This window comes from Citrus clementina, unplaced genomic scaffold (assembly GCF_000493195.1).
Source record: "Citrus clementina cultivar Clemenules unplaced genomic scaffold, Citrus_clementina_v1.0 scaffold_4, whole genome shotgun sequence".
In the NCBI taxonomy this organism is placed as follows: Eukaryota; Viridiplantae; Streptophyta; class Magnoliopsida; order Sapindales; family Rutaceae; genus Citrus; species Citrus x clementina.
This window is the reverse complement of record NW_006262274.1, coordinates 17518033-17532991: the sequence shown is the minus strand read 5'-3', so window position 1 is coordinate 17532991 and position 14959 is coordinate 17518033. Positions and strand designations below refer to the sequence as shown.

At 35.0% G+C, this 14959-nt stretch overlaps 2 protein-coding genes across 2 annotated transcripts; both read right to left on the bottom strand.

Annotated features, from left to right (window-relative positions):
- Nucleotides 1-5303: 5303 nt before the first annotated feature.
- Nucleotides 5304-6605, bottom strand: LOC112099154. Its single transcript, XM_024186264.1, has 3 exons — nt 6407-6605; nt 5837-6325; nt 5304-5701 (listed from the first exon to the last, which is right to left on the bottom strand). Exons 1-3 carry the CDS (start codon nt 6603-6605, stop codon nt 5304-5306), a joined length of 1086 nt encoding a protein of 361 aa, XP_024042032.1.
- Nucleotides 6606-9776: 3171 nt separating this feature from the next.
- Nucleotides 9777-14447, bottom strand: LOC18045562 (non-specific phospholipase C3). The gene is made up of 4 exons (XM_006437315.2): nt 13698-14447; nt 10982-11391; nt 10475-10645; nt 9777-10344 (listed from the first exon to the last, which is right to left on the bottom strand). Exons 1-4 carry the CDS (start codon nt 14327-14329, stop codon nt 9995-9997), a joined length of 1563 nt encoding a protein of 520 aa, XP_006437378.1. The 5' UTR covers nt 14330-14447; the 3' UTR covers nt 9777-9994.
- Nucleotides 14448-14959: the final 512 nt, after the last annotated feature.

Here is a 14959-nt window from a genome sequence, read left to right as displayed (position 1 = left end):
CGTGTTACATACACCCCCCCTTGGGACTCAGCGTCATCGCTGAGGTTTGCCCCACCATCGCTCAAGAGGACACGCGGAGGCGCTCTGATACCACAATGTCATGACCCAACCCAGACCTGGCAAGATATTGTCCGCTTTGGGCCTTAACAAGACCCGCACGGATTTGTTCTTGGGGCGCCCATACACCCCAAAACGCGTCTTGCCAATTAAGGTGTGGATCACCCCTTATAAACCCAGCATCTCTCCCGTGCTTTGCCGATGTGGGATTCGCCTAGGGTGTTACATACACCCCCCCTTGGGGACTCAGCGTCCTCGCTGAGGTTTGCCCCATCATCGCTCAAGAGGACACGCGGAGCCGCTCTAATACCACAATGTCATGACCCAACCCAGACCTGGCAAGATATTGTCCGCTTTGGGCCTTAACAAGGCCCGCACGGATTTGTTCTTGGGGTGCCCATACACCCCAAAACGCGTCTTGCCAATTAAGGTGTGGATCACCCCTTATAAACCCAGCATCTCTCCCGTGCTTTGCCGATGTGGGATTCGCCTAGAGTGTTACATACACCGAACAATGTCATGACCCAACCCAGACCTGGCAAGATATTACCCGCTTTGGGCCTTAACAAGGCCCGCACGGATTTGTTCTTGGGGCGCCCATACACCCCAAAACACGTCTTACCAATTAAGGTGTGGATCACCCCTTATAAACCCAGCATCTCTCTCGTGCTTTGCCGATGTGGGATTCGCCTAGGGTGTTACATACACCCCCGCTTGGGGACTCAGCGTCATCGCTGAGGTTTGCCCCACCATCGCTCAAGAGGACACGCGGAGCCGCTCTGATACCACAATGTCATGACCCAACCCAGACCTGGCAAGATATTATCCGCTTTGGGCCTTAACAAGACCCGCACGGATTTGTTCTTGGGGCGCCCATACACCCCAAAACGCGTCTTGCCAATTAAGGTGTGGATCACCCCTTATAAACCCAGCATCTCTCTCGTGCTTTGCCGATGTGGGATTCGCCTAGGGTGTTACATACACCCCCCTTGGGGACTCAGCGTCATCGCTGAGGTTTGCCCCACCATCGCTCAAGAGGACACGCGGAGCCGCTCTGATACCACAATGTCATGACCCAACCCAGACCTGGCAAGATATTGTCCGCTTTGGGCCTTAACAAGGCCCGCACGGATTTGTTCTTGGGGTGCCCATACACCCCAAAACGCGTCTTGCCAATTAAGGTGTGGATCACCCCTTATAAACACAGCATCTCTCCCGTGCTTTGCCGATGTGGGATTCGCCTAGGGTGTTACAACACCGTTCCACGAAAAAATAAGCAAAAATGTAAGTTAGTTGATTTGTTTAAAGACATTTTGAGATTTTTATTTATAAAATTAACTTAGCAGTATATCTTAAAACATGTTCGTAGGTCACTCCGTCTTGTCGTGTCTCCATAGGCGATCATGTTGCTCCAACATTTCAGAAAATTTATGACAGATTAAGCAAAATCGAGGAAAAGGTGCAAAAGATTGATGTGTTGGAAGCAAAGCTTGACAACATTACAAAAGACTTATGGAGAACGACGAAGTTACTCGAGGAGTTTCTAGCATCTTTTAATGTAGGCAAAGATAGTCTCACTGATCAGGTTTGCAATACTTTAAACACTTTTAGAAGTGATTTTTATTTTTTTATATATTTTTACATTTACTTCAGTGGCTTAGACAAAATTGAAATTAAATTCAGTTGACAATAATTACGAGTGAATTCTAAATTTTGTTATATTTATTCATAATACAGCCACCTGCACATGATCCTCCTACCTCAGTGGCTTCTGATGTAGTCATAGATAAAATGGATGTTCAGGTTTGTAATATTAAATCTAGTTGAAGTTAAATTCAGTTGGTTATAATTATGTAAAGAATTCTAAATTATGTTGTATTTATCTGTAATACAGCTACCTATACATGATCCTCATATCTCAATGGCTTCTCATGTAGACCATGATAAAATAGATGATCAGGTTGGTAATATTAAATTCAGTTTGTGTGGAATTTACTTGCCGGCAATTATGTACAAAATTTGAAATTTGATTGTATTTATCTGTAATACAGACACTTGCACATGATCATCAAACCGCAGGGACTGCTTATGTAGATGTCGATAAAATTGATGTTGAGGTTGGTAATATTAAATTCAGTTTGTGTTGAATTTACTTGCCAGCAATTATGTACAAAATTTGAAATTTGATTGTATTTATCCGCAATACAGCCACTTGCACATGATCATCAAACCGCAGAGACTGCTCATGTAGATGCCGATAAAATTGATGTTGAGGTTGGTAAATTTAAATTTAGTTCGTGTTGAATTTAGTTACTAGCAATTATGTACAAAATTCTAAATTTAATTGTATTTATCGGTAATACAGCCATCTGCACATAATCATCAAAACACAGGGGCTGCTCATGTAGATGCCGATAAAATTGATGTTGAGGTTCGTAAATTTAAATTTAGTTCATGTTGAAATTAGTTACTAGCAATTATATACAAAATTCTAAATTTTGTTTTATTTACCTGTAATACAGCCACATGTACATGGTGTAATTAACATTACTGATGAAATTTCTAACAAATTTCACGACAAAAAAGGATGCAAAGAACAAGATTGTGTTCCATTGGATCAATATTATCTGAGAAAAAAGAGAAAAAAATCAGTATATGTTAGCACACCACACCTTACACTGACCCTTATAAGAAGTCACGAAAGGATGCAGTAACTAAATCAAAAGGTCCAATAAACTTTGATGATTGGATGCGTGATGCCAATATGGAGCCGTAAGTTTCTTTTATTCTTTTTTTTTGTTTTAGGGTTAATTATATTTATTTCTTCTTTTATTCTTGTTTTAGGGTTAATTATATTTATTCAAGTTGCTATATAATAATATTTCTCATTTTTTACGGTAGTTTGACAATAAGGTGGCCTGTCCACGACGCAGATAAAGACTTCTTCCGTCTATTATGCAAACCAAGATCATGGATATCTAGCGCAGTAATAATTTTCGTTAGGTACTTTAATGAATATGTTAAACAATGCATATAATAACTATTGTTTATTATCTACAGCAGTTGGACTATTTTTTTTATGCTGTACGACACAGCTTGGTCAACTCCCCATCTTGTAGTATGCAATGATGTGCCATAATGGACACTATATATTAAGTAAGTTTGTTATTACATTTATAAAACATATAGGAAAATATAAAATATATAAGACACTTACACTTTTGTTTTCTGTAATGATAGCGAAAGTTAGAGCATCTGTATTCAGTTTACGTGATCAACCCTGAAAAAGTATAGACAAATAATGCTACTAATTATGTCGTTGATTATGCCAAGGGTGAAAAACTTAAATGTGTTGTTCATTGGAAAGATGTTTCCAAAGTAAGTTGCTTATATTTATTTGACATGTTGACTATAGTTTTTTTTTTCTCCATTTAGTGGTTTACATGGTTTTTTCTGTAGGTATATATTCCGCTTTATCCTAAGCAAGATCATTGGGCACTAGCACAGTTTGACCTTCAAAAGGAGATAATTTTTGTGTATGACTCCATGTTAGATTATATGAATGATATCAATGACAGTGCATTTGAGAAGGAATTGTTGCCGTTTGTAGTTATGATGCCATTGATTCTAGATAGGATATTATGGTATACTTCACATTTTGATGATAATTCTCTAACTCGTAAGTGGAAGGCCATGAGAGTTTCAGACATCCCACAACAAAAAACAAGTAAGAAATATTGTCGCCTCTCTTATATTATCCCTTGAGTTATGTAATATCAAATAACTATCACTTTCTATTTATCTCTTGCAGCAATGATTGTGGGGTTTTTGTTATGTTTTATTTGGAGGCACTTGTATATGGTTTAGACATTCCATATGACGTTCGTACACAAGCAGGCATTGACTCATACCGAAAACAAGTGGCAATAAGGTTGTTTTCTGACAAGAAGTTGATAGAGGAGTGCGATTGATGATGACAAGAAGTTCATTGTTTTGGATAATCAAGAATACTCGACTTTGTGTTAGTTTGTAGTTTATCTTTTGAGATAATGTTAATCAAAACCTTATGAACTGACTTGTATTGTTGTAAATGTGTGAGTAAGTTAAATATTTTGGTTTTTGTTATTATTTAGTCAGCATTAAGTCTCCTAAGAAATTTTGTACTTTTTTATGTATGTCGGGTAAAGAGTCGAGTATACTCAACTTATTTCATCAAAGTCTGGTATTTTGATTTCCATACTTCAATGTACGCTTGCTTAAAAAATTCTCTTCTGATTGACTTAACTCTCCACTTCCTTCAGCAAAGTTAGGAAAATAGTCGGGAATACTCGACTCTTAATGTAATCTTGCCTAACATTGAACAAAATTTCTCTTTATCGAAGTCGGGTAAACAGTCGAGAAAACTCGACTTTTAATGTAATATTGCCTAACATTAAACAAATTTCTCCTCATCGAAGTCGGGTCAACAGTAGGAAAAACTCGACTTTTAATGTAATATTGTCTAACATTAAATAAAATTTCTCCACATCGAAGTCAGGTAAACAGTCGAGAATACTCGACTTATATTGCAATCTTCTCTAACATTGAACAAAAATTCTCCTCTCACCAAAATCGGGTATGAGGTCGAGAATACTCGACTTTAATGTAACATTGCGTCAGATTAAATGAAAATTCTCTACTCATCCAAGTCGGGTATGAGGTCGAGAATACTCGACTTTGATGTGACCTTGCAAAATATTGAACAAAAATTCTCATCTCCTCGAAGTTGGGTAAATGTAGATTATTTTCATTGAAGTCGAGTAAATAACGGGAAGTACTTGACTTTTTTCAGTGCAGTCGGGTAAATAACAGGAAACACTCGACTTTTTTCTGCAACAACTTTAAATTATCCAGGAAACATTAAATACAATTCTATTTCATCCTTATACAATTTCAACTAGTAAATTGATCCTTATCCAGGAAACATTAAATAGCAACTAGTAAATTCATCATTATGCAATTTCAATACGAAAATCCTTATACAATGACTTAGCATAATCCTTTAATTGCTCCAAGAACTCAAGCCATAACCCAAAAATCTACGATGCCACCATTTAAACACAACATACAAGCTAAATCCTCTGTCAAGCCCTGTACACATAATGTTAAATTTAGTACATATTTAAACAGCATTAACGAAATAAATAAAACATAAATGAATACTAAGAATTGAGATACTTACATTGCATATAATTTAAAACAAAGTATCACTCATGTAACGGCATTGGCGTCATGCATTTGAGTCGATTGTGTCCACAACCACCACACCGACTGCATTTACGAGGCACCTTTTCCTCACCCCTAGATGGTATTCTATTATTTTTTGGACGCCCACTTGACCGCTTTTCTAGAGGAGGATGTACTTCGTGGGCACCTACATCACCAGAAACATCCCACCCCTCTTGAGGACCAACAGGATAAATAGTCTCAGGATATGCTAACACCCATGCATCACTTGAATAGTAATAAGAGCAGTAATCATAGATTGAAAAATCCCGATGCCTACACACCGCCACAACGTGTACACATGGTAATTGTTCAAGTTGGAATTCCCGACAAGTGCAAGTTTTTTCTAACATATTCACATGCCCATCAAGATCACCATCTTTGACAATAAATTCATATAGATTTAAGTTGATCACTCGAAAATTTTGAGAAACAATTTGTCTACTTCTCACTACCTTATCTGTTTATTTTGTCAGTCGACTATTTGTAGCCGCAGCCTCTTCACGACGCTTACAAAACCACTCTCGTAGTTTGTCAATTATCTCATCCATTAGTTTATGAATAAGTAACAATCGATCAGATTTTAAAATCTCATTCATGCATTCAGCAATGTTGGTATTCATAATACTGTAACGTCGTCCATCGAAGTGCGAACGTGCCCACTTATCAATCCCTGCCTCCTCAAGATACTTTCCAACTGCTTCGCTGACCTTGTATATCTCATTCATATAATATGTGAAGTGTGTTAGTCGATAAGCTTTTGAAGCCGCTTCAAATATACCACCAACATCAACATCTTTAAAGTGAGCCCTAAGGTTTTGCTTTAAGTGATATGTACAAAATTCATAGGTTGCATTCGGGAACATAGTAGATACAAATTTCTTAATACTTGGATGGCGATCAGAAATGAAAACTAAATTTTCAACTTCCCCAATTGATTCCCTTAACTTTGTGAAAAACCACAACCAAGATGCATTGTTCTCACTATCACCGACACCGAAAGCTAATGGATAAATCTAATTGTTACCATCCTTGCATGTGGCAATGAACATAGTTTCTTTATATTTTCCTTTGAAAAATGTACCATCAACTGCAATAATTGGCCTAATGGAAGAAGAAAATCCCCTTAAAGAACTACCTATTGCCATGAAAATGTACTTGAAGTGATTTGTGTCATCAACCTCAAGAAAAGTTCGAGTCCCAAGATTCTTTTTCTCAAGCATTGCCATATATTGTGGAAGCAATTTGTAAGACTCTTCAGGTGAACCTTGAATAATTTGCATTGCACATTCTCTTGCTCTCTATGCTTTGTGATAACTTATATCGTAACCATATTGTTGCTGAAAATAATGTCTAATGTCTTCAGCCCTATATGAAGAAGATGAACCATCATACTTAAACTGAATATTTTGGGCAATTAGTTTTGTAGAAGCTTGGCGATGATTTTTCTTTGAGACTTCATGGGAGCAAGAATGTACATGGCAATACTTCCTAATTTCGAACATACCACAATTATTGACCTTAACAACACGAAGATGCCATTTACAGTTTTTATCCATGCAAGTGACAACAAGTAGATTCTTACCAGACGTAAATGTTTTATATTCAAAATTTCTTGTTATAGCATATGCACTGAGCTTGCCTTGCAAGACCTCTTTAGAGAAAAATTGTTGTCTTTCCATATATCCATCGCTATCATCACCAAATTCATTTGATACTAAATTATCAACACTAAGGAATGAATCATTTGTGCTTATTGAATTACTATTAGCTAGCAAACCAAGTCTCGGCAAATAGTTGTTACTATACTGTGGCTGAATTATGGTCAACACCGGTGGACTATCAGTTCTTACTTCAATATTCGGTAGTGTCATGTCTTCGGCATCAAGATGGACAGTTCGTGCTTCAATATCTGGTACTATTCTGTCTTCGACATCAAGATGGACCTCGGTTGGATGAGGAATAAAACTATCATCTTTTATTCTAACTCTGTCAACTTCAGGTTGGGAAGCTGATAAATCAACGGTTGGATAATAGTGACTCTCCTCCCAAGAAAGGTGTCTTGTAGGTGGACTATTCTCTGTCCTTATATCGTCATTAGGCTCGATAATATTTACCCTATGTTCATAAGTGATGCAGAGAGGATTTCTGAAACCACTATTAGCTTCTTCCAAAAACAATTCTACATCACAATCATTCAAAATTTCTATAGGTGGCAAAGGCTCTTACGATGTTTTGAACTTGAACTTCATGCTAATAACAAATTCAGAAAGGTCAATAGAAATCACTTCTGCCACTTTTTCAACAAGTTGCTCAAGTGTAGTTGAATGTGGCACTTTAATACCCCGTATCTGAGTACCGATAAATCTATATTCACCATTTTCCTGAGTCCATTCACCATTATACAATATAGGAACACGTACAGTTGCCATTAACGAGTGAAGACACTGCCATCATTAGAAAAAATTTAGTAAAAAAAATATGGATTAAGTGACTTACTCGACCTTATTACTCGACTTAATACTCGACATTCAACACACTAACTCGACTTCTTACTTGACTTACTCAACTCATTTTTTACTCATCAAAATACTCGACTTACCCAACTTCTAACTCGACTTCTTTAAAAATTTACATAACTTTTACTTTAATTGTAATAAATTACTCAACTTTTACTTGATTTGTTATAAATATTACTCGAGTTAATACTTGACATATTCAACTTGATCAAGTGACTTTTTGTTGAACATTATTACTCATCTCTTACCCAATGTGTTAAATAACTTACTTGACATTTACTCGACTTAATACTTGACTTATTCAATACACTTACTTGACTTTATTACGTGAATTTTTACTCAACGTTATTAAGTGCTCTTACCCGACGTGTTCAAAAACTTACTTGACATTTACCTGACTTATTTAAAACATTACTCAACTTAATACTCGACTTATTCAATGCATTTACTTTTTACTCGACTGAATGCTCAACTTACCAGACTTCATACCCGACTTTGTACTCGACTAGATACTCGACTTATTCAATTGCTTTCACTTCTTACTCGACTAAATGCTCAACTTATCAGACTTCATACCCGACTTTATACTCGACTAAATACTCGACTTATTCAATTATCTTCACTTCTTGCTCGACTGAATGCTCAACTTACCAGACTCCATACTCGATTTCTTTAAAAATATTAATACTCGACTCAATTAACTTACCCGACTTAATACTCGACCTCTTTAAAAATTACATAAATCTTACTCGACTTGTTCAAAAAATTTACTTGACTTTTACTTATTACTTGACCCTTAATACTTAACTTATTTAATATGCTTACTCGACTTATTTAATATGCTTACTCGACTTCTTACCCGACCATATACTCGACTTATTTAATATGCTTACTCGACTCATTTAATATGCTTACTCAACTCATTTAATATTCTTACTCGACTTCTTACCCGACCATACTCAACTTACTTATCTCCAATTCTTACTCGACTAAATTCTCGATTTACCCGACTTCGTACCCGACTTCTTCCTGCACTGATTCTTCAATCACTCATAACTTAAATGTAGTCTTAAATCCCTACATTCTATGAAATAGTGTGTGTGTGCAAGCACAAAAAATGAATAATGTACTACTAAAATTCATAAATCATTAGCAAGTACACTTATAATGAAATGAAATCAAAACCTAACCATATAAATAGAATGTATTTCAAATATACCTTATTAACTGTTTATTTTTATCAAAAACCTTTGTATTGGAGCTAAAGTCAAGTAAGGAAACTGTCAAATAATGAAATGGAGAGATAGAAGGAAACTGTCAAAGAGGGAAAATGGTGAGAAGAGAAGAAAATAAAGAGGGAAATGTTGAGAAGAAAAATAGAGAATGGTGAGAGAAGCCGGAAAAAAAGAAGCCAGGGGGGGGAAGAAAGATGTGAATTCTTAGTTTTTTTTAAGGTTATTTTTTACTTTTCCTATTTTCATGAGGTATATGTATGTAATAGGGTATAAATTTGGCATTTAAGGGTAAATTGAGGATATAATTAAATTGAGGATATAATAGGGTATAAATTTGGCATTTAAGGGTAAATTGAGGATATTTAAATAACAAACCGATAAATTTCCTTGTGTTTTTAGAGATTTTATGTGTAAAATCTTTCCTCTCCTTTATTATAAATTCTTAGTGTCTGAATATTTTAAGATTAGTGTTTTATTTGTTTGAGGCTGCATTAATTTAGACTAGAGTCATAGGTCTTTTAACTTGTTATGGTACTTAAGTCGAACGTAACCTTGCATTCGCGCCTCCATAACAAATTGTATTCTTTGCCTCCTTGGTTTCACGCCCCAGCGGCGTTTGTATTGTTAGTCTTCTGGTCCTTTCAATGAAAGTCATTCTTATCAAAGATTAGAAAAAATATAATAAATAAATAAATACTTGTGATAAACCAATTCATTTATATCTAGCAAATTGTGAAACGTGAGCCAACTCAAGCATTGTACAAGAAAGAAACAACTAGCTGAATTACTTGCTTAAAAAAAAAAACAAAATTTATGAGGAGATATCACACACACAAACACACTGAGGACCAAACCCACTACGTTACATCAAACATTTCAAAATCACAAGGAATGTTTCAGAGTGACTTATTGATAAGCTCAATTATCACAAATTAAACAAGAAAATACTTGTTGGAGATAGGTTTTTGGTGCAGCCCTTTGAGACCCAGACTGAGTTGTGCTGTTTGGCATCAGCACCACCTCGGATTCATCGGCACCATTTTCCCTAGCTTTCTTGCCTTCATCAAAGAATTTCTTGAAAGCATCTTCAACGTAGCTCAGCCCCCCGCCAACATTCATTGTCTTTAGAAGATCGTCCGGGAGAAAATCACTGTTAAGGTCCCCCTTGACCGCGGCCGCAAGCTGCACCAATTCTTGCTGGAATTCGCTGAGTTCATCGTCTTCTCGTGCATCAAAGTCACGCGTTCTCACCGGTTCTGACAATTTAACTGCGCAAGTAATACGTGCGTTACAAAATTAATTAGTCTGCGCCTTCACTTGATCGCTAGTGCTTTCGTTAATTAAATAAAATCGACGTGAATAATTAATGTTTAATTAATTAATTAATTAATTAATTACCAGGACAATCCGCTCTTGCAGTGCTTCTATTGAGGACTCCTTCAAAAGTTCCAGCCCATGCATCTCGTTTGGTGAGAAATTCTTTGAGATTGAAAATCTTTTTAAGGGTTGCTGCAATTGAGGAATGCTCGAACTGTGAAGTAGGATGTGGCCCTGAGGGCCCATGCAACACTGCATTATAATGAACAAAACCTTTGGTTATAATTTAAAAAAAAAATACATAATTAAGAAGAAAGATGGATCGATTCTTCTTTTGTGAAAATTAAACTAATTAATATTAAATTTCCAGTGTGATTGAATGGCTTTTAAATAATTTTAATTTATTAGTTGTTCAAGTTTAAATTATGAAGAAAATAAGATTTAAACTTTACCCACTCCCTTTACTTTTTTAAAAATATATCATTTTATTAAAAGAAAACAGCTAACGAAAAACTAACAAAAAGGGCAAAATGGGACATTAAAATTTATAAGAGATAGGAGTTGAAGAATATTTCATATTTGACTGACCTGTGCCAGGTTTAATCCAAGGAGAAACCAAGATGGCCGGAACCCTAACACCAAGGCGATCAAACTTGAAAAAGAACGGCTCCGGGCCAACGATGTCATCGGGACTCGGGACTCCGGTTACCGGTGTAGGAACATGGTCGTAAAAGCCACCATGCTCATCGTAAATAATGAGGAATAAGGTCTCATTCCACTGGGGGCTTGCTCTCAGGGCTTCATAAATTTCCTTGACAAGTTGTTGGCCTTGTGCTATATCGTGCTTCGGGTGATCATCATTCGCGGCCAGTGATAACAAGTCAAAATATCTTGGCTCTATCACCACATAGTTAGGCAGCTTCCCTTCTTTGCAATGCCTCTTGAAGCTTACATCAAATTGATGGAAATTGTCTATGTACTTCAATTTCCTAAGATTCCTGATAAAATATATTTATATATATATGAAACGATAAAAATATAGGGATCTATTAGTTATATAGCCATGATCAAATCGATCTGCTACTGCTACATTAAATGTATGAATGTGTTTAGGAAGATCAAATTAAAGTTTTTTTTTTTGGGTACATCTAATCTATGTTTTATTTTAACCCCAAATGAAAGCACATCAAAATTCAACAAGAAATATTAGCCCCTCAAACCCCCCCCCCCCCCCCCCCCCCCCCCAACAAAAAAAAGAAACTATATTTTATGCTACAAAAAGTTCAGCTAATCGATGGAATTGCTTTGTTGACTTCGTAAAATTAAGATAAATATCGAGCTGCTTTCTTGCTAAATGTTCTTTTATTCAATGTAAAATAGTTTCTTGTCCCACTTAATTGTCATAGCATTTGATTAAAGTATTGGGCTTCAATTGTTTTTGACTTATAGATTGAAATTAAAACCAAGGAATAAGCATCCGATGCGCCAGCTACTAGGTAACCTTGATCCGATCTGTATTCACAATGCATGTTGAACTGTAAATCTGTTTCTTTTTTTTTATTTTTTTTTTTTTAGTTCCTGACGAATTAACTATTAACCTTAAAAATATTATCTTTGAGATATTAAAATTATAATTTAAAACGAATCAAGATTATCTCGTAACCTAAACTTGTCTTAAACAAAATTTGCTGACTGACTGGTCGGTAATAGTAGTTAAATTTTGCAGAGGATTTAATTCATTTAAAACATGTTCATGAGATCATATCCAGTGGATGAGGTCAATGAACATTAAAATCACAATAGAAATAAAGTTTAAAAAATTAAAAAAAAAATACAATCAAGATTAGGACAGAAAAACCATTTAATAATTAAAAAAGAAAAAGAAAAAGCTGACATTTTGATGTAGCTGGACCCCGCTTTTTCGGTCGTGTTGATAAACTCATGAACAAGTCAAAAAAATGTTATGAAGTTTAACTAGAGGAGGAGTCAAACTCTCCTGTCGAAATAAACAACTATCATTTATTCGTCAACGGTTCTTTGGTTCTTTTAAAAAAACAAAGGGAAAAAAATCTATTAAAAATTTGACCTTTAAATGTTAATCATAGAACAAAAATATAAGTTAGTCGGCCATTATTTCAATTTGAGTGATGTCTTTCTACAAATTATTTTTTTTATAAATTGAATGTGATATTATATAACTAGTTGAATAAAAAATAAAATAATAAAAATTATTTATATAAATTAAATAATATTTTCATTTAATTACTCGTGTAACACTACATCAATTAATTGAAAAAAAAATTTATCGTTATGTCATTGTCCTTTTAATTTAATCCATGGTGGCCCAACTGATCACTCCACAAAGTCTTTTAAATATTTTGTTTTGGTGCGGACGTGGGGCCAGAGTCGTTGAATCTAAGTTCATAGCAAGCACTTTCGAGATCGATTGGCTTACTACTATTTGCTATTACTTATTTAATATTCACCATGTTTATTTAATTTCGTCATTTTTTTATAAGAAGTTATTTTGTCTTTATTAATAACAGTTTATATTAAAATTTTAAGAGTAGAAATTAAAAAAATTTCTCTTAAATATTAAAATATTTATTTTTTTATTTATTTAATAATTTTATTTCATTTCTTTCATAACATAACTTTAAAAAATTTATCCATTAAAATAATTTTAATATAAATCCTCCTTAAAAATCAAACAACTAATTTTTTTTTTAATAGCAACTTTACTTATAAAAATTTTACTAATAAAAATTTTATTTAAATCAGCTTTATTTAAATAGTTATAGCAAACGAAACCTTTGTTGTTTGCAGCTTCAACTTTTAAGCCGGTGCCATAATAAGGCCAGATTAATTGTTTAATCATTTGTTTATTCGGGATTCAAACTTACGATTAGTTAAATAAAATTACTTAAAAATTATAAATTTATGGTAATAAAAATAAATGTCATGTCTACTGTATAATTTAAAATTAAAAAAACTAACCTACAACATATAAAAAAATAATTATTATATAGATTTCAACCAAAATACTTAAATACGTCTATAACAAAAATCTTTTATATAATATTTAAAATAATCCAAAATAATTGGAAAAATTAGCTCACAGCATTTACCCTTAGTTATTGTGTTGATAGAAGTTTATGAAACTACTAACTGTACCCTACAAATTATTGCGTACCCACTTGTAACAGCTTTAAAGAACTGAGCATAATCATCGTTAGTTTTTTTTTTCTTTTTTGTTAATTAAAACCGAAAAAGAAACTAATTAAAAAAGGCTGAATAGGCTTACTTGTAGAAAAAGCAGGCCGAAAAAGACTGATAATAAATCCCAAAGCTGTGCCCATTTTCTTCCAAGGACTCAAAAACAGTCTTCTGAGGATACCCCGCAATAAGTTTATTCCTATCGTTACTTGTAGCTCCATGCGACGTCGCTGAATGCAAATACAGCCTATTCGACTGAGTCGAACTCGGTATCGAGGAAAACCACCGATCACAGACAGCAAACTCAGTCGCCAACTCTTTATAGACGGGCAAAGTTTCAGGCTTAAATCCGTTCATAACAATCTCCGACATCCCTTTCTGTATGCTCTCAGCATTCTGCACGAATCCATTCATCTTCGGACCCGTCTCGGGATTCGGGTCCGGGTTGTTCCAGTCCCATGGCTTGCCGAAAACTTGCTCGTATATGGCCTGGAATGAGTGTCCGGGATCTGGGTCGATGTGAGCTGCCGTATTCTTGAACTGTAGGTGGGTGGAGTTCGGGTCGGAGGCGGAGACTGGGTTGGATTCTGAACCGGTGACGCCGTCGATCTCTGGGTTGAGTGACTTGAACCAGCCGAGCATGTGGTCGAATGAGCGGTTCTCTTGCACCAAAACAACCACCGTTTTGATGGGGCTGCTGCTGCTTTCTTCGGCTACCATTTTTGTGAATATTTTTTTTTTCAATGTGATAATAACGGTGTTTTGACGATTATTTGTGTCCGAAGATATTTATAGAAAGACAATGAGATAGAGAGAGAGAGAGAGAGGAGAGGAAAGCGTGAGAAAGATGCCGGGTTATGTAAGAAATAAAAAAAATTTATTTAAATTTATTAATTTGGTAGGGCCTGGGATAGTGAGAGGAAATCAGGAAAAGATTATTCACAAAAAAACGTTTACTTTAGTAATTAATATATGTTTTAAAACGTGTTAAGTAAAGATAAATAAGAAATGCGTGTAACACGAATCCAATTGATGCATCAGAGTGTACACATTGAATGACTCCAACACACAACGTGCTATGATAATTTTGAAACTTTTTTTTCTATTGAAATTATATGTATCTCTGACCGTGAGGATCAGGTAAGGTGATGAAAATGACCTCATTTAATATTTTTATTGAAAATAATAATAATAATAATAATAATAATAAGTAGACTAAATAAGCGTGTCCAAGACAAATAAGAATCATTCTTAGTTAATCAACCCAAAAACAATAGAAAAAGACCTAAAAAGAGAGAGAGAGAGAGTTGCATGAGCGAATTCGGGGTATGAAATGATCACAATGTTGAA

What these genes read in the sequence shown, in the direction of transcription:
- LOC112099154 (XM_024186264.1), bottom strand. Translation starts at nt 6,605, where the DNA reads ATGCAAATTATTCAAGGTTCACCTGAAGAGTCTTACAAATTGCTTCCA. An exon ending in GCCAATTATTGCAGTTGATG is followed by an intron (nt 6,326 to 6,406) that starts GTACATTTTTCA and finishes TTTATCCATTAG; the next exon opens with CTTTCGGTGTCGGTGATAGT. An exon ending in CAAACTACGAGAGTGGTTTT is followed by an intron (nt 5,702 to 5,836) that starts GTAAGCGTCGTG and finishes TTATTGTCAAAG; the next exon opens with ATGGTGATCTTGATGGGCAT.
- LOC18045562 (XM_006437315.2), bottom strand. Translation starts at nt 14,329, where the DNA reads ATGGTAGCCGAAGAAAGCAGCAGCAGCCCCATCAAAACGGTGGTTGTT. An exon ending in TCGGCCTGCTTTTTCTACAA is followed by an intron (nt 11,392 to 13,697) that starts GTAAGCCTATTC and finishes ATATTTTATCAG; the next exon opens with GAATCTTAGGAAATTGAAGT. An exon ending in TTGGATTAAACCTGGCACAG is followed by an intron (nt 10,646 to 10,981) that starts GTCAGTCAAATA and finishes ATTATAATGCAG; the next exon opens with TGTTGCATGGGCCCTCAGGG.